The 19,501-nt window shown below is 37.8% G+C and overlaps 2 protein-coding genes across 7 annotated transcripts in view; one reads left to right on the top strand and one right to left on the bottom strand.

Annotated features, from left to right (window-relative positions):
• LOC117907044 (chaperone protein dnaJ 1, mitochondrial) overlaps positions 1-15,932 on the top strand; it is a 39,560-nt gene extending 23,628 nt beyond the window's left edge. For 5 of the 6 annotated variants that reach the window (XM_034820389.1, XM_034820391.1, XM_034820395.1 and 2 more), the window contains 2 exons: positions 1,620-1,709; positions 15,586-15,932. In XM_034820389.1, the coding sequence (XP_034676280.1) occupies positions 1,620-1,709; positions 15,586-15,685 (190 nt within the window). In that variant the 3' untranslated portion in view covers positions 15,686-15,932. Of the gene's footprint in view, positions 1-1,619; positions 1,710-15,549 lie in introns of all 6 variants that reach the window. The other variant, XM_034820392.1, reaches the window with a different exon arrangement.
• Positions 15,933-17,434: 1,502 nt separating this feature from the next.
• On the bottom strand, positions 17,435-18,960 carry LOC117905934 (purine permease 1-like). Its single transcript, XM_034818819.1, has 2 exons — positions 18,156-18,960; positions 17,435-18,058 (listed from the first exon to the last, which is right to left on the bottom strand). The coding sequence occupies exons 1-2, from the start codon at positions 18,861-18,863 to the stop codon at positions 17,717-17,719; spliced, it is 1,050 nt and encodes a 349-aa protein (XP_034674710.1). The 5' UTR covers positions 18,864-18,960; the 3' UTR covers positions 17,435-17,716.
• Positions 18,961-19,501: the final 541 nt, after the last annotated feature.

Here is a 19,501-nt window from a genome sequence, read left to right as displayed (position 1 = left end):
AAGTCATTGCTTGCTTCAAAGCCTTGAATGCATCCTCTGCTTCTTCCGTCCATCTAAATTGCCCCTTTTTTAAGAGGTTGGTGAGTGGCCGAGCTATAACTCCATAATTGCGGACGAACTTTCTGTAATAACCTGTAAGGCCTAAGAATCCTCGCAAGTCAGAAACATTAGTGGGTCTAGGCCAATTAAGCATAGCCTTAATTTTCCCTTGGTCCACCTTGACACCTTGTGGAGTTACAATGTCACCCAAATCTTCAACTTCTTGCTGGCCGAAAGCACACTTGCCAAGCTTGATGAAAAATTTGTGATGCCTTAATATTTCAAAAGCCTTTTTAACATGTTCAATATGCATGATCCAAATGGGGCTATAAATTAGAATATCATAAAAAAAAAAACTAACACAACTATAGTCTATTTGACGGGAGGAGACTATAGTTGGACTGTTGAAGACTTGATGTTGGTTGCTTCAAAGAAGGCGTTTGTGTTGGTGGTGTGTTAGGATTACTGATGCATTTGTGGGGAAAGGAGTTTCTTAAGAGGCTTACCTATGGTTGTGGAGGAGCTTTTTTCCAACAGCCTATTCAGTAAGTTGGCAAATTTTTGTAGTGTTGTGGGGATGCCATTGCAGGTTTTGAAAAGGAGATTAGCTCTCTTATGAGGGGAATGCAAAAACTAGAATGCTTGGTTAAATATGATAGTTCTCCTCTTACAGTCAGAGGAAGAGGGAGGAGCAGTGGGGATACCACCCTGATTATGCGAGGTTGCCTTTTCAATCTCAGATTGGTAGAGGGAATTTGGTTGTAGATTTGCTCAGAGGGCAGGTTGTATTCTTTTCCAAGTTTTAAGGTGCCTCAATTGGTCTAGGTTTGGGTTGGCTCCTGGTTTTGGGTGTACCTGCTGGGGCAATCCAGCTTTCTAGGGGTGTAGGGGGGTTGGTTTTGTTGGGCTGGTTGGTATTTGCTGTTCCCTTCTCTTTCTTGCTTGCCTTTTGGTGTTTTTGATGTGCTTTTGTCCAAGCGCTTTTCATATATGCTCTTAATTTACCTATTAAAAAGAAAAAGCTAAGTTACAAACCAAGGCCTCTTTTAGTTGCTTTAACTGACTTAGTTTGAACGAGGTTGATATTGAGGCAAGCTTGAGGACTTCAATGAAGCTGACCTTGAAAAGGCTAGTTCTTCAGTTTTAGGTACTGACTGTTATGATGGTATCATCTTTTTGAGTGATGCTGTGACAAGGGATCTGTTTTTCCCTGGGAAAACTACTCCTCTCTTTTCTTAGATGTGGTTATAGGAATTCATCATTTCAGATTAGAGCTATTAGAGCATAACAGAACTGAGCTGCATCTTTTTCCTTGATTTGTTTCTAACCAATCAATTCCCTTCCCTTAGAATTTGCCTAGGTTCTGATTTGACCATTGAATGATATTACCACTATATGCATCATCTAAATGACTACTTTTAGTGACCTGAGAACTGAAAGAATCTGCAGGATAATAATGTTCAGTGGCCAAAAGAGAGATTGTGTTATATTTAATTTCACATATACAATACATAGTGAAGCTGGTCTAACAAGTGTATGAATTTTGGTTTATCTCATTCATACTCTATTTTATTTTCTAGGGCAATAAATGAACGCCAACGTGCTATCTTAGAGGAATTTGCAAAGGAAGAAATAGTTCATGACAGCAGCACATCTGGTGAAGGAAATTGGTACTTATTTTGTCCTATTTGTTTCTGCTGATAACATGATGCTTTATTTATTTTTAACTTGTCAGCAAGGATAGTTAACATTAGTCTTTGGATGCGTGGAAGAGATATGGAGTTCTTTTATTTTGTTTAATGCAGAAATCAAAATCAATCTGGTTTCTTTCTTCCCTTTTCGTTTAATGCAGAAATCAAAATTATTAATGTTGCCCTGTGAACATGCCAAAATTTTAAGAAAATGTTCAAGATTTATTGCTTTAGAATGTTCATTCCATTGTAAAATATGTATCAAGGTGTGTGGCCTTTGGGCTACATTTAGATTAGGATTCTGGACCATCCTCAGTGGACATTTTTTTTTGGGACTAAATAAATAGGTGATGCAAAATACAATTAGTTTGGAGAAGTTTATTTTAGTTGGTGGCTGCTACCTTGTATGCCATTGAAGGCCAGGAATCATTTTTGATATACATCCTCAATTGTTACCTAAATAAAGGCATTGTTAACTTTATAAGGTGCTATGATTAAGACTAGAAGGTGGTGAAATTTTCTTTTCTTGATGAATCTCACTACAAAGTTTTGGCATCAAAACTTTTCTTCGGTTATGAAACAGTAAATTTGTTCAATCAACTGTACTGAATTCCAAATGTTGAGTCATTGAGCTATTTAGTTTCAATTGATTGTAATGCATTATTTCCATGCTAAGCTTTTTTATTGCTAAACTTGTACTGCTATGTTGTAATGTCGGTGTTTTAAAAGACTAATGAGACTTATGCTTTGAGGCTCGCCTTTAAGTGAGGCTATGTAAATTAGCTTTGAGGCTATAAACTCAGTATAGAGAAATCAAGGCTCAAGCGCCCAATTGATGCTTACAACCTTGGGGCTTGAGCTTCAAATATTAAAAGGTGTTAATGGGTTTAGGACCTTTATGGGCCTTTGGTACATCCTTTATAAGATGTTTTAAGCCTCAATATTCAATGATTTTAATTGTGCTTTTGTGAGGTTTTAGTATAAATTTATAAGTTTTGTCTTAGGTTTAGAGTAGGGTTAGAGTGTATATAGATAATCATTCAATGACCTTGATATGATTTGTTGATTAACTTAGATCTAACTAATGATAGGTTTTTTTTTTTTTTTTCTTTTTCTCTCTTCATTTTTGTTTACTTGTTGGTGCCTTTTTTATACATGGTATGGTACACTCTTTTCTTAGGCGTTGTTTATATATATATATATAGATTTTGCCTATAAGAAAAAAAAAAAAAAAAAACTAAGCCTAAAGCTTTTGTAAAGCAAGGACTTAGTTAGCTACCAATTAATCCTTTAAATGGAAAGGAAAGAAAGAGATTTAAAGGGAAGTTGATGACAAATTGAGGTGGAATGAATCCAAGTGTGGGTAGTTTTCAATTAGATCTCTCTATTCTTCCTTATCTAGGAGATATAAAGATCCCATGTTAGGAGTGAGCCATTTCAATGTCGAGGAAGTATTTTAACTTGTCGAGTTCATTAATCTCAAATTATTGCAATAAACACCTTTTCAATGTCTTTATTCCTTGCAAGTCATCTATTGTTATCACTATATCTTCCACATAAACTAATAAAGTTGTAACTCACCTTGAAGCATAATGTTTAACAAACAATGTGCGATCATCTTGACTTTGTTTGTAATGTAAAGCTTTCATTACTCTAACAACTACCAAACCAAGCTCTAGGAGATTGTTTTAAGCCATAAAGTGTCTTTTTCAATTTACACACCTTATTTTTCTCAGACTCAAACCTTAGAGGAACTTCCATATAGATTTCTTCATCAAGATCGCCATGTAAGAAGACATTCTTTTTGTCAAACTACTGCAAACTCCATCCACGATTAGTTGTTAAAGTCAATAGGATTCTTACAATATTCATTTTTGCAACAGGAGCAAATGTTTCAAGATATCTTATTCCATAGGTTTGAGTATACCCCTTAGCCACTAATCTTGCCTTATATCGTTCAAGCAATCCAACTGCCTTGTATTTCACAGTGAAGACCCATTTACATCCCACTAGCTTTTTTCCTTGAGGCAGTTCCATCAAGTCCCAGTTTTGTTTTGCTTAGGTGCATCCATCTCATTTTTCATAGCTTCTTTTCACTTTTTAATTCTCAATGCTTTAGAGACAATTTTTGGGATAGTAGTAGTGTTGAGTTAGATAAGAAAACTTTTTATGATCATTAAATATCTCCTCAAAGGAGACAATAGATAAGCAAGTCATTTGATTCTAAAAAGGCATGGGTAGCTGATTTTTGGAAGCAACCTAGGGAATGAGGAAATTGGAATTTCCTTTTCATTAGGGACCTGAATGATTTGGAGGTGGGTGTCATGGAATGGTTCTTTTTTGAACTTTAGGGGCAAATGGTGAGGAGAGATGAGATAGAGTAGTTTGAAAGGGAGATAGCAAGGGGGTTTTCTTTGTAAGAGAACTTTATTCTTTGTTGGAGACAGATGGTACCATCCCTTTCCTTTTAAAGATAATTTGGAATTCGTGGATTCCTTTGAAGATGAGTTTCTTCACTTGGGAGGCTTGCTGGGGAAAAGTTTCGACTTTGGATCAACTTCAAAGAAGAGAGTGGAAGTTGGCCAATAGGTGTGCTTTGTATAAAGAAGAGTTAAAATCCATTGGTCATATCCTCCTCCATTGTGAAAAGTGAGACTTTTATGGCAGTTGGTGTTCTCATTTTTTGGTATTCGGCGAGTTATATTTGAGTTGGTTAAGAAGACTGTCCTAGGGTGGCATGGTTATTTGGTAGATAAAAGACGTATTAAGGCTTGGAGAGCTACTCCTTCTTGTATTTTCATAGACTATTTGGAAGGAAAGAAATAAGAGATACTTTGATTGTGAAGAATTGTCATATAAACAGCTAAAAAATATTTTCCTTAACAATTTCTTTGTGTGGGTTAGGGTGTATATAGATGGAGGATACTCACATGTGGTTGATTTCATAGATTGGTTGGGTTTTGGATGAGGCAGAGTGTATTTTTTTGTACCTGTTAAGAGAGAGAGAGAAGAAAACCTTGATTCTCATTCATGTAGTGTCTACTTACAATTGAGAAAATATATATATACAAGGCTAGGAGTCCTAACTACCATACATGTGACCTATATTAAAAAAAGGAAAGATTGTACACTATAAATTCATTATATTCAACACTCCCCCTCAAGCTGGAGCATATACGTCATATGCACCAAGCTTGTTACAAATGTATTTAATCCTAGGACCTCTGAGAGATTTAGTGAAGATGTCTGCTAGTTGATCATTTGAATTAACAAAACTTGTAGCAACACATCCTGATGCGATTTTCTCTCTAATGAAGTGATAGTCAACTTCAATATGTTTGGTCATTTCATGAAAGACTGGATTGGATGCAATATGTAATGCGGCCTGGTTATCACAGATGAGTTTCATCTATTCATCCTTTCCAAATCTCAACTCTCGAAAAAGATGTCTCAACCATATGAGTTCACATGTTGCCAAAGCCATAGCTCGATACTCAGCTTCAGCACTAGATCTGGCCACTACATCTTGTTTCTTACTCTTCCAAGATATTAGATTACCTCCAATGAAAACACAGTACCCTGAAGTGGAACGTCTATCTGTGGGTGAGCCAGCCCAATCTGCATTTGTGTAACCAACAACCTGAGTATGACCTCTGTTCTCGTGCAACACACCTTGGCCTGGTGTACTTTTGATATATCGAAGAATGCGGATTACGACATCCCAATGGCTATCACATGGTGACTGTAGGAATTGACTAACAACACTCATAGGAAAAGAAATGTCTGGGCGAGTGATGGTGAGATAGTTCAATTTACCTACGAGCCGTCGATATCTCCCAGGGTCTCCTAAAGGCTCCCCTTGTCCTGGTACAAGTTTGACATTCGGATCCATAGGTGTGTCTATCGGTTTACAGTCTAACATACCAGTTTCTTCCAGGATGTCTAAAGCATACTTCCTTTGGGAAAGGACCACATCGGAACTGGATTGAGCTATCTCAATTCCCAAGAAATGCTTGAGTTTCCCCAAGTCTTTGGTCTGAAAGTGGGTAAAAAGATGTTGCTTTAGTTTCTAAATACCATCTTGATCACTGCCTGTAATGACGATGTCGTCCACATAAACAACCAGATAAATACACTGCCCCAAGGAGTTATGATGATAGAAAATTGAATGGTCTGCTATACTGTGAAGCATGCCAAACTCTTGAACAACAGAACTAAAACGGCCAAACCATGCTCGAGGAGATTGTTTCAAGCCATATAGAGAACGGCGTAACCTGCACACTAAACCAGACTCCCCCTGAGCAACAAAACCAGGAGGTTGCTCCATATAAACTTCCTCGACAAGATCACCATGAAGGAAGACATTTTTAATATCCAACTGATAAAGAGGCCAAGAACACATAGCAGCCATGGAGAGAAGCAAGTGGGCAGAAGCAATCTTGGCAACAAGGGAGAATGTGTCACCATAATCAGAACCATAAACCTGAGTATAGCCTTTAGCAACTAAGCGGGCCTTAAGGCGATCAACCTGACCATCAGGACCAACCTTAACTGCATAGACCCAACGACAACAAACTGTAGATTTACCAGAGGGTAAAACAACAAGATCCCAAGTGCCATTAGAGTGCAGAGCAGCCATTTCATCCACCATTGCCTGTCGCCAGCCTGGATGGGAAATAGCTTCATGGGTGCTCTTTGGAAGAGAAACAGAGGATATAGCAGAAACAAAAGCAGAATAGGGTGAAGATAATCGATGATAACTCAAAAAATTGTAAATAGGATGAGGATTACGAGTAGAGCGAGTACCTTTCCGAATAGCAATGGGTAAATCATCAGGAGAAGGCAGAGCCGGGTCAGGAGAAGCCGAAGGGATAGGAAGTGAGTCAGCAGGTGCCTCAGCAAAAGGGAGAGAAGCAGCGACACGAGGGCGACGATGATAAACCTGAAGTGGTCGAGGAGGCACAACATCAGATGGGGAGACAATGGGAAGGGGCAAGACTTCAGAAACAGGAAGAGACTCAGAAGTGGTGGAAAAGAATGGTGAGTCCTCAAAGAAAGTGACATCAGCGGAGATAAAGTATCGATGAGTCTCAAGGGAATAACAACGATAACCCTTCTGAAGTCTAGAATATCCCAAGAAGAGGCACATCATGGCTTTGGCAGAAAGCTTGTCTTGTCCAGGAGTGAGAATATGAATAAAGCAAGTACAACCAAAGACACGAGGAGGAAAGAAATAAAGTGGTTGGTCAGGGAAGAGAAGGAAATGAGGAATCTGATCATGTAAAACAGAGGAGGGCATACGTTCAATCAAATAACAAGCGGTAAGAACAATGTCCCCCGAAAAATGAAAAGGAACATTACTATGGAGGAGGATAGTATGAGCTGTCTCAATAAGATGTCGATTCTTGCATTCAGCTACCCCATTTTGTTGAGGAGTATGAGCACAAGAAGACTGATGAAGAATCCCATGATGAGACATAAATGAAGTAAATGGGGCTGAAAAATATTCCCTGGCATTATCATTGCGTAACACACGAATAGAAATATTGAACTGGGTCTGGATTTCAGCATAAAATTTCTGGAAAATAGAGAATAACTCAGCTCGATTTTTCATTAAAAATAACCAAGTACATCGAGAATAGTCATCAATGAAAGTGACAAAATACTGAAATCCTAAAGTAGACACAGTCCAACAAGGACCCCAAACATCAGTGTGGACAAGCTCAAAAGGAGACTTTGCCCGATTATTCAAACGCTTTGGGAATGAGACACGAGTATGTTTCCCAAGCTGACATGACTCACACGAAAGCGACGACAAAGTGGAAAAACGAGGGATCATCTTCTGGAACTTGGAAAGACTAGGGTGCCCCAAACGACTGTGAATGAGGAGAGGAGCATCAGTGGAAATGCAAACTGCAGGAGATGAATCCGAGGTGAGGTGATAGATGCCTTGAGACTCACGTCCTATGCCAATCGTCTTCCCCGTACTTGGGTCCTGCAAGGTCACAAATTTATCAGAAAAAGTAATAGAGCAATTAAGAGTACGAGTGATTTTGCTGATGGAAATAAGATTAAAAGGACATTCAGGAGTATAAAGGACAGAAGTGAGAGGTAGAGAAGGCAGAGGAAGGGCCAAACCAATACCTTTAGCTACAGTTTGAGAACCATTAGCTAAGGTAACGGTAGGTAAAGCAGAGGTAGTAGTAATAGAGGAGAAAAAATCCTTATTACCAGATATGTGATTAAAAGCTCCAGAATCTAGAATCCAGGGTCCAAGAGAAGATGTGTGGGTAAGGCAGACAGAAGCATTACCAGGCTGGGCAACAGAGGCAACAGAAGCCTGAGATGCCTGAGATGCGGAGGAGCTCGGAGGCTGAGGCAGCTGAGAATCAAAGGACTGAGCCACATGAGCAGTGCGAGGAGGCCGTCCATGTAACTGATAGCAACGATTGCGAGTGTGGCCAAGTTTATTGCAATAGGTGCAATAAGGATGTTGGCCTCTACCTCGGTTACCACTGCGTCCTCCTCGAGAGGTAGTGTGAGAAACTAACATAGAAGAATCTGAAATGCTATCAGATGGCAAAGTTTGAGTGGATGAGATACGAAGGAGGCGAGCAAACACATCATCCAAGGACGGAACTGATGAACTACCAAGAATTTGATCACGGATAGGCTCAAGATTCGGACGGAGGCCAATAAGAGTAAGGACCATGAAGAACTTATCAAGCTGTGTTTGTTGAGCCCTAACATCAGGAGTAAGAGGCATCACAGTTAAGAACTCCTCTTTAAGAGAGGCAATCTGGCCAATATAAGTAGATAGATCCAAGTCCTGTTGGCTGATATGGACAATAGCAAAAGCCACCTTATAAAGACGCTGGATATCATTCGTGTATAATCCTTTGGCCTGAGTCCAAAATTTAAAACAAGTTTTGTAGGCCCGAAGATGAAGAAGGATCTTGGGATCAATTGATTGCCATAATACACTACATAACTGGACATATATCTTTCTCCACTGTACGCGCTTAACCTCAGGGATATCTACCTCCTGTGTAACCAAGTGATCCTCATATCCTTGTTCCATAAACCAAAGTTCAACAGAGGCAGACCAAGAAAGATAATTTTCACTGTCAACCAATTTCTCCGAAGTAATCATAGGAGATCCAGATATGACAGAGGAAAAAATGGAAGTTTTAGTAGCCATATCCACTTATTTGGAGAATGAAGTATATTTGGATCGAAGAGAGCCCTAATACGGCTTCAAATGCGGCTGAAGAAGGAAAAATCGAAGAATCACCCGTGTGAGACACCAAATAGAAAAGAAAAACAACTGTGGCACCACCGGAAAGGTAGAAGAACACTTCCCAAAGCACGTGTAGGGATTGGGGTTGAGAAAAAATAGCCGGAGGGCGCCGGAAAAACTGTGCGGAGAGCCGGCGGAGGCAAAAGAACCCCAAAAGAGGCACGTGCAGGGCTCGGATGGCAGAAACAGGTATGAAGGGTGGCTAGTCGGCGTCAGGCGAGGCTGGAGGAGGAAGTGCGTCGCCGGAAAGTGGCTCACGCGCCCTCACGCACTGGCCGGAAAAACGCGCATGGCTGACGCGTGGGTGGTTTTCTGGCTCCGGTGCTTTGGAAAAAATTGGAGATCTCCTCCAGGCGCTCCTTGCGGTGTCGGAAAAAACGTCGCCGGAAAAGTTCGCTGGAAAAGTCGCCGGTGGTGTATGTTTTCTGACGATGATTCGACCGACCGGAAAGCTTTGGGGGCTGGGGAAGGTGACCGGAATGAAACACGGTCACAGAAAGGTTTCCCGGAATTGATGACACGGGGAAACTGGAAAGAATTAGGTTTTCTCCCTTGGCTCTGATACCATGTTAAGAGAGAGAGAGAAGAAAACCTTGATTCTCATTCATGTGGTGTCTACTTACAATTGAGAAAATATATATAACTACCATACATGTGACCTATATTAAAAAAAGGAAAGATTGTACACTATAAATTCATTATATTCAACAATACCTTTTTTTTTTTTGCTTGTTTTTCCTTGTATACGACTTGTGTACTCTTATGTGCTTTTTGCCTTTCTTAATACAATCTCTTAAAAAGAAAAAAAAAAAAAAAGATATGCAAGCCATTGTGTACATTTCTTAACACCCTTTTTATTGTAATAGGGAGATCATAATCATCATCAATTGGCACATTAGTTTCATAATCTTCTGAATTAGGAGTTACCTCAACATTATCAGCATCGGAGATTGGTTCTAAATTATGACCCTGCATTGGTTGAATAGGGATTCCTTTCTCCTTGAATATACTTGCAATGGGCAAGTAGCACTCTTAATTTGTTTATCCTTTGCCACCGGATTAGGAGTATTTGGATATAACTCATTTTGTAAAAGGAACAAAAACACATGACGAAGAAGAAGACGGAGGGTTTTGATTTTGTGAGGATGGGAAGGATGAAAGATCAAGCAAAAACAAATCTCTATTCTTATCTTCCATAAATGATGTTTCCTTTTAAAGATAAGATTGGGAAAGTAATTTCCAGTTTCAACGAATGTTACATCTACAAAGACAAAGAACTGTTTTATTGGAGGATGATAACACTTGTATCTTTCTTGTGTAGATCAAGTTTCCCATGGTAGTTCGAGTGAATACGGACAAAAGATACACACCCAAAGAACCTTGGCACCAGGTGATTTGTTGTTTTGAAGTCAAGGAAAAATTTTGAAAATAGTTGCATGGGACTATTATAATCAAGAACTCGAATAGGTAGTCTATTAATCAAATGTGTAGTGGTTAAGATAGCTTCTCCTTAATAATTTTTTGGAATATTTTTTTGGAAAAGAAAAGCTTAGGAAACAGCTAGAAGATGGTCATTTTTCCGTTCTGCTACACCATTTTGTTGTACTCATTTTTCTTTGAAGAATAGTGACAACACTTGATTAAGATACTCCCTAGCATTGTTAAACCGAACTCTTTTTATCTCAACGCCAAATTGATTTTTCACCATGTGGAAAAAATTTTGAAAGGTGGAACTAACATATGATTTTTGTTTTAAGAGAAAAACCTATGACACTTGAGTACAATCTTCAATAAAGGAGACAAACCAACGAGTCCTAGAAATATTATGAACTGTCGAAGGTTTTGAATAAGATTAAAAGGTATTGAAGCTCTTGTATTACATATTGGAAAAAAAACACACTTATGTTTAGCAAGCTCACAAACATCACAATGAAATTGACTCAAATCAACTCCTTTAAACAGACCAAGAAACATAATTTTAAGAATACTAAAAGAAGGATGACTAAGATGGAAGTGATATAACCGTATTATATTTTTATTTGAAAGAGAAGACTCAAAAAGTAGAGACATCAGAATAGGATCCTTAGTGTTATTTTGGCCAATAGGTTTGTCAAAAAAAGTAGAACCCATTGCTTTTCCTAGCAAATCTAATCATTGTTCCCATGCTTTGTTATGAAATTTACAAAGTGTAGAAGAAAAGGCCATCATATAGTTCAAATCATTTGTAAGATTGTGAATTGAAACTAGATTGGTGGACAATTTTGGCACATGCAAAACATTTTTAAAAATAAAGTTATGATTTATAACTACATCCCCTTGACCAACAACTGTAACCAATGTTCCATCAACAATAGCAATTTTCTTATTACTAAGACAAAGACTATAAGAGACAAACCCATGAGAAGATTGGGTCATATGATTCATAGCCCCAGAATCTATTACCTAAGTTCCTTTTGAGATCGACACATTAAGTGCATGGGGCTAAGAATTACCTGAAAAAGACAAGGAACAAGTACTTGCACCACCTGTAAGTCTCTCTAATTTCCCCAAGAAATATCTCAGTTTCTCAATCTCTTCTCTATTGGACTCAGATTACCCTTTAGAGAATTCTCCTTCTCCTCCTAATTGTGTTGAGGTCAAATGTGCTTGTCCTTGCCCTCCTCCTTGATTACTCTTTGCTATCCAAGAAGTATTTTGAGTATTTGAGGATTTACCATGTAGTTTCCAACACCTCTTCTTGTTGTGTTGTGGCTTCTTACAATAGGTACACTATAGAGCGTCTTTATTACTTGCTTTTGATCCTTTTGATAGCCCATTATTTCCTCCTACTCCACTAAAATAGGCATTTAACTACTATTGGTTTGATTTCATAGCTTTGAGATTTGCATCTTTTGTAACCAAGGTTGAACCATCTGTCAATTAAGGCTCTATCATAACTCCTCTTCGTCCTTGTTCTTCACGAATTATGGCAATTGTTTCATTGAGTGAAGGAACTTCTTCCTTTCTTAACACTTGCACTTAAGTAGGATCGAACTCAATGTTCAATCCGACAACAAAGGTGTAAATCTTATCTTTTTCCATAATACATTTAAGAAGGACTGCATCATTGTTGGACTTCATCTCAATACATTGATAATGGGTAAGATTTTGCCAACTTCGGATTTTTGTTTCATGAGATATACTCAAGTAAATGAAATGCAGATATTAACAAATAAGACATACCAACTTACTTAGGAAATGCTATGAACTTTTAGTAGGTCCCCAAACATCCATATAGATCAATCTAAATGAGACAAAAAATTTCTTGTTACTTAGAGACACTTGGTGATATTTAGCATACTCAAGAACATCACAATAGAAGTTTTGAACATTTAGTTTTTCAAACATATAAAAAAAACTTTTTTTTCAGCAATAAAAAATGTGGATGACCAAGAAAAAAATGGGATAACCAAATGATCATGATTTTCAATTGTTGCAAAATACGATAACCTAAGTGCATGATAACCTTGGTTAAGAAAAACTAGAGGAAGGATTATCACGACTTTATTCTATTTTGGGTATCGTTCTCAGGGACTAAGTTCTGGAATTTGATAGTCCTAATCTAGTGTGATTACTTTATCCAAATCTAAGGTGAAACCATGAATGTAATGATTTTGGTAAATTGAATTGATCAAAGAAAACTAATTAAGAAGGAAAACAACAATTAATTTTTAATTCAAATGATTCGAGTGTAGGGGCTTCACAATCCAATTTCGGGAATGGAGCTATGAGTGAACAAGGGTTTTCAGTTTATGGTGATCTTAGGGTTTTTGGGACACATGGACACTTGCAATCAATCCGAGTTCTATAACTCAAAATTTCATTTGAAACTTGGTTCTTCCTTTTTAATCTTGGTTCATAAATACCATCGAATGAATGAAATCCCATTAAGGTTCAAGTCTTAACCTTGTCCTTACTCTTGTAGATTTGTCTTAGGATAGATAATGAATTAAGATAACTAGTGATTAAGTGATACCAAGGATCACTAGTACCTAGTAAAGTGCTACCATATCATCTCCTAATCCAAGCTAACATAGTAAGTTTCTCATTCTCATCAATTTTTGCCTTTACTCAAATTCATTGCGGTTTCCATTTCCCATTGTTCCTCTCTTACTCTAGCCTTGGACCTTTATGCTTCATCCTCAGCATGGCTATTTAACCCCTGATGGATGTGTTTTCACATAAACAAGCTGTAGGAAACCAAATCAACATGTGTTGAATTAGAAAGTAATCAAAATCAATGTTAACACTAAAAAATAACCAACCTATTGTTTTCTTCAAAAAAAATTCAAGTCTTCAAAACTCGAAACTCTAAATCTTGGTAATTTGTAATTTTGTGTATGTTTTCCTTCATTTTGTACTAAACTTGTGCTCTTTGGAACAAAAACTAGATATGTGAGTCAAGGGTCTTTTGTTGGTTATGGAAATTCTGAACTTGTCTTCATTAATTGCTGATGTGCTAGTCCAGACCTACAAGATGGAGAATATGAATGAAATTTTATAGTTTGGTTAACTTGTAACATATCTTGATACATCTTATTCATGGAAATTGGAAATGAGTGAAATTCAATGAAATCAAAGAAATGGAATGTTATCTTTGCAATATATAAGCTTCACATTGCTTAGACAATTCTTATCACCTAGGGTTTACATCTTGCAAATGCAGGATCTTAGTGTTGGTGTTGTATTATGAGAAGTCCTTGTGGACTAATCATTGCATGTCATATAGTCAACTTGTGACATAGCTAATTATAGAGTGCACATCTTAGGACGACTAACATGACACCTGGTGCACCTTGTGTGTGATGCATTGTTAGGTCCTTATTCTCACATATGCTCATTCTGCCTATGTCTTTGCCAATGTCATAGTGCTATAACATTCAGATAACAACACTTATTTTCAAGAAAATACTCAAATCATCCCAGTTCCTATGGAACATGATACCTGCCCGTGGTAGATTTTGAATCGATCTTTCTTCATGTGCACTGAAGAAGGATGGTTGTTTCACAACTCAATGACCTCCTATACCCCCTTGTAGGTGTCACCTTTGACATAATGCCTTGATTTGAATGCGTTTGCTCAAGTTGAGAGAGCAGGGCTTAGGCGGTTTAAAATGAAGTTGTTGCCTCTCTATTATGGTGGAGTTTGGCCTTCCTACTGCTGAGAACTTGGATTGTATAGTAAGATGGCTCCAAGAGAGCTGATTTCAGTGTATCTGAGGCACTTATGACATGCCCAACTTCAGATTGTTGTTAAAACCTTAGAAAAAAATTTGCCATTCCTGGTGAGCAAACCACCTACCACCAAGCACTTTGGGACTGAAAGGTCTTAGTTTGTTAGCTTGAGTTCAAAATGTGTTGAAGTGCTATTGACATCCCTGCCTGAAGTGGTAATGACATCAGTTCATTTCAGCTGGATTGAGAGGGAAGGAGGACTATCATCTCTTTATGACATATGTCATCTCTGGAGACTTCTATATCATCATGGGATTATTAATGTGGGTATTACTGATTTGGAGTTATCTAAAAGTGATCCATTTCCTGTTAAAGAAAAAGAAAAGAAGAGAAATTTCTGCGCTCCTAAAATTCTCTCCTTGATTTTACTGTCACTCTCTTTGACCCTTCTTGTCTCTTACTTTGCTGCACTTTCGCTTCTATCTCTTGATGCCTTACTGTTCCATATCGTAAGTCTTTTTCAAAACTAATAATCCAATATGGTAAAATATTGATTTTATCATTAGATTGTTGGAAGTGCAAATTTAGTGGCAATCCATAAGCTTTGATGCTTTAGTTTTGACCATATTGTTTAGAAGCATAATAAGGAATGACTTGTTAGCTTTACTCTATTGAGAATGGTTGCTTAATTTAATTAGATAAATTTGAAGCTTAGGGTTGATGGTCCAACTTTTTTATTATTTTTATTTTTATTTATTTTCTCAGTTTCTTATATTTTCTTCCCTGCTTACTGGCCCTGTTTTCTTGCACTTGCTTCTGGAGATTTTTTTTTCTTCCTAAAAAGAACCCCATGTGACGAGTCAGGAGGTTGGATGGTTGGTTATCATTTTTGTTTCTTATATCATGACCTTCCATAGCTACCAGCTGTATTTGAATCTGTGCATGAATAATGAATTGACACAATTAAGTCCTTTGAGAAGGCCAGGCTTTTAGGAAAACTAGTAGTATATTATGTTGTGGGTTTTATCTTGTGGATTTGATCTGACCAACATTGTTTGTGCTTCTGATGTTTGTTTCTGTTTTCATGTAGTGTTCATTCAGCATCATTTCTCATCCTGAACTGATTTTAAAATTATAGGTTATCCTGTAGTGTTGTGAACCATTTCACTAGTATTGCCATGAAACAATTAAGCTTGTGTTATACAATTTAAGATGCAACAATTGGATAAATTTTTCATTGGATATCATTCTTTCCTTTTAGTCCAGTCTTCTTTATGTAATGGAGATTCTGGAAATGGGTAACAGGCTTTATCAGCAGCTATCTACTGGTTGAACTTACAGGTGGCAGCAAATTTTTGAACGTGGAACGGGTCCTAGGTTTATGCTTGAAATGTCTCTGTTCATATTGGTTCTTCTGTTGCTGAGTAAAACCATGGGCTGAGGACCTACCTGGTGGCTTTAAGGGATGGATAGCGAGTGCTGCCATCTTTATCCTTTGCAGGAGTTCTGTGTTGATGGAAGGTATCTCTTGCCATTAGCAATTGCACTTAGCAGTGATTTAACCCCTAGCTCAGAGCTGCTTCACCTTTTGGGTTTAATAATTGTCCATTGTACGTTCAACATGCATAATTTTTGTATACAGCTGGTTCTTTTCATTAATAAAAATGTTACTTGTTCAAATTTTGTCCCATTCTTCCCAAATCTTTGCATACTGGACTCTTCTACCTAGTTTTTGGTTCTAAAATTTCAAAGTGAAGCATAAATTCAGAATGGAGCATCTCTACTCTGCAGTATGAATTTAGGAATCCAAGTCATTTCTGATTATGATGAACAGATCATGGGGAAAGCCTACAGATGGCATTATTATGATTAGTTCAAAGTCCCGCCAATCATGCCGTGGGTGTTTCAGAGAACGCCTGGCCGCATATGTTGAAATTTCTGCTCTACACGTCACTACCTGATATTGGTAGTTAATACATAGCAGAATCAAATTTCTACTCGATGGCAAATGATAGGTTAGATCTGGAGCTCGTTCTTATCATAAGTTTATGATTAGACTTCAAACTCGTGTGCCTTTTGTATTGTGAGTAGTGGAAGTTGGGTCAGAATTTATCTACTGGTTTTTCTATTCATAGGCAGATTTGGTTTATATACTAATGAAATTTTTATTCTAATTTTCATCATAATAAATAGTCTGGATACATTAATAGAGGAGAATGAAATTGTTTCATTTTTATTTTCTATTCCAAACTAACCCTAGAGATCACAACTCGAAGTTTTGTTAAAGTTGTTCCACCCAATCCATGTCAAGTTTGGTTGGGGTTGGAATTAAGGTGGGCAAGATTTGATATAAATAACAATTCAAAAATAGGATTAATTTCACTTACATCTTTTAAAATTTGATACAAATGCAAGAACTATTGTTGATTTGAAATTTTATCGATTAATACCCATATAAATTTATTTTATTTATAAAATTTCCTTTAGAGAGAAATTTGAAGTAAAAAAGTCTTCGATTTATGTTTTCAACTGTTCTTTAATATATTTTATTCTTTAAAAATGAATTTTAAATATAAAATCCTTATTTTTATATGAAATCCATCTCCATCTATCACCTATCATAATTATCACATATATAATCTAACATCATTATTATTTGTCTTTTTTTATGTCTTATTCATTCGAGTCATGTTCCATCCCACTCGTTTATATATTGAATCCATATATTCGTAATCTTATTCACAGGCTTCAATTTCATTATATACTTTTAATGATCAAAATCGAAAGCTTGATAGATATGGAATTGATATTTTAGTATTTTATGATATAATTTAAATTTTTATATTTTAAAATAACTGTTTTATTTATTAGAAAACTTTAACAACTGAATTTCGAGCGAGTTGACTAAATGAGTTGGGAGGCTTCACCAATTAAAGTCCTAGTCTGTGAGCGCGGCTCGCGTCTCATTCGCTTCATATCAATATCATCCACTACAAAATATGAAAAATATAGTTGTTGTGGTTCATTTGATACTGTGGCAGTTGACTAGAGTAGTTGACACCTACCTCCAAATGAGTGCAAGTGGTTATTGGGATCAGAGGTTGTTGAGTTGATGGTAGGTAAAAACTCTACATTTGAAAACACCCATGATCTTTTATCTGTGATTTCATAAACCACTAAAATTGAAAACTAAAAAAACAAGACTTGTCATTCTTGAAATTATCTTATATAGAACAACTAAATGATCTCCTTTTCAACATGTTCCGCTCACAGCGGTTGCAGAATTCAAGTAAATTCAATATTCAAGCATGTATTTAGGAACCAAATTCAAGCATTTCCTTTACACAGATTTGGTGAATCAGCTGAGCTGCCTGTTAACATACGGACGAAGTATTTCTTTAAATTACCTGGTAAATAAGCATGTGCTAATCCTGTCCCTTGCCTTCCGGGGAAAAAGAAAGACATTTGTTTGTCATGGATTGACCGTTTGAGGCAGCTCCGTCTCCGGAGTGGGATTCTTCTTTTTCTTGCTATCCTTTATCTCTCCGTAGAAGTAGGAAACAAAGCCCCACAGAGAGAGAGCCAGTGAAACCCCCTTCTCTGCTTGAAATTTTTCTCGGAAGAAAATAACAGCCAAGATCTCTGTCACGGGGAGTAGGACAGTAATCACAATACCGCATACCAAAGATGAAGCGCTAAAGATGACTCCTATTGCTCCTAAGAAGAAACACTGCCATATGATCCCATTCCATACCACCACCAGATAATATTTAGATTCTCCAAGCTCGTATTCTTTTGCTTCTCTGGAAATTGCCTACAAAATTATATAAGGAAGAAGCAAACATAATTATCAATCTTCTATCAGGTTGAATATGTTAGGGTAATTGAGTGGAGAGAAAAGAGAAATGCACCTGAAAGTCATTATTAACCAGCATCCCCACTGTGCAAAAGACGGTGGCGAAGAAGCACATCACCATTTGAATCTCCATGACCAGTGAGTAGGTTATTGCCTGCTTTGCTTTCTTGTAGGTTAATTCAACCAAGGGGAGAATGAAACCATAGAGCGCTGCAGCTGCAAGTGTCATGACAAACCCGAGGTAATATTCTTTGTTGGACTCATTAGCAGGGCGGTCGGAGCTAGTGTGTAGAGCCAAGACACCGGCACCGATACTCAACAGAAATATGGCATTTACGGAGTATGAGGTGAACTTTTGTTTCACCAAGAGGAACGCGAAGGCTGCTGTGAAAGCGAGCTGGCTTGCGATAATGAGAGCAGATGTTGAAACGGGCAGTTTTGCTACGCCATAGGCGTAGAGGTAGTCATCGAAGCCGGTGAGGACACCGATAACAGCGGAGGCCACGAACAGAGGAGGTTTCATGAAGAAGAGCTTGGCATGGGAGCCTTGCTTGGTTCGGCGGTGCATGTAAGTGATGATGAGAGGGACTAGGATCAAGGGCCACCCAGCCGTTTCCAACCAACTGGAAAACCATATTCTCTCGCCGCCACGGACGAAATACAGGCGCATCACCAAGGGACCACCGCAGTTTCCAATTGAGAGAATGACACAATTCAGAACCAGCAGAGCCTTCCTCATGTTGCTGCTCAGCTGAGCTTCCATCTCCACTGTTCGGTTGGTAGCTCTCCCTCCCTCTCCCCTCTCCTACTCCTTCTCCTTCTCCCTTGAAGTCGCAGTGCCCAGAGGAATCCGGGTTTTTTGAGGCGGTGCATGACGACGAAATAAGAGTCAATTATAGTGATAACATTGGGTCCTCCCTACGTCTATTATATTGCGATTTGACTGCCACGAACTAAAATAGTGTGGGTCCAGAAGGCATTCTGATGGGGTTGTAGTCTCATCCTTCGAAATTTCCTAGTCTTCCTTGATCCTTACACCCACCCATACAGTTGGCTAGTTGTATTATATCAATACAAAAATTTGCCTTTCATCATTGTTTGAATCAAGGTTCATCAGTCCCAAAGGTCGTGTTGACAATTCAGTTATGGAATCTCGTCTTCATTTGAAATTTGGAATCAAAATAACATAAGATATGTTCCGATCCTGATGCATACGTCAAACAAAAGAAAACGAAAAAAGGAACCATTATTATATTTGGGATTAAAATATCTAGATATTTGCACATGCCGTATATGCCTGAAATTGGTATCAGAAACTGTGGATTCGCTTCATCATTTTTTTCACCTCCTTGATTGTCTTGTACATTATTAAAATTGAAAATTTGCTGGACATCCAAGTGT

This window comes from Vitis riparia, chromosome 18 (genome assembly GCF_004353265.1).
Source record: "Vitis riparia cultivar Riparia Gloire de Montpellier isolate 1030 chromosome 18, EGFV_Vit.rip_1.0, whole genome shotgun sequence".
In the NCBI taxonomy this organism is placed as follows: domain Eukaryota; kingdom Viridiplantae; phylum Streptophyta; class Magnoliopsida; order Vitales; family Vitaceae; genus Vitis; species Vitis riparia.
Note: the sequence above shows the minus strand (reverse complement) of the source record. Positions and strands in the feature narration are given on the sequence as shown.

Excerpts from the sequence above, each read along its gene's own strand:
- LOC117905934 (XM_034818819.1), bottom strand. The coding sequence starts at position 18,863 with ATGGAAGCTCAGCTGAGCAGCAACATGAGGAAGGCTCTGCTGGTTCTG. Across the intron at positions 18,059-18,155 it reads TGGTTAATAATGACTTTCAG|GCAATTTCCAGAGAAGCAAA; the intron begins GTGCATTTCTCT and ends ATAATTTTGTAG.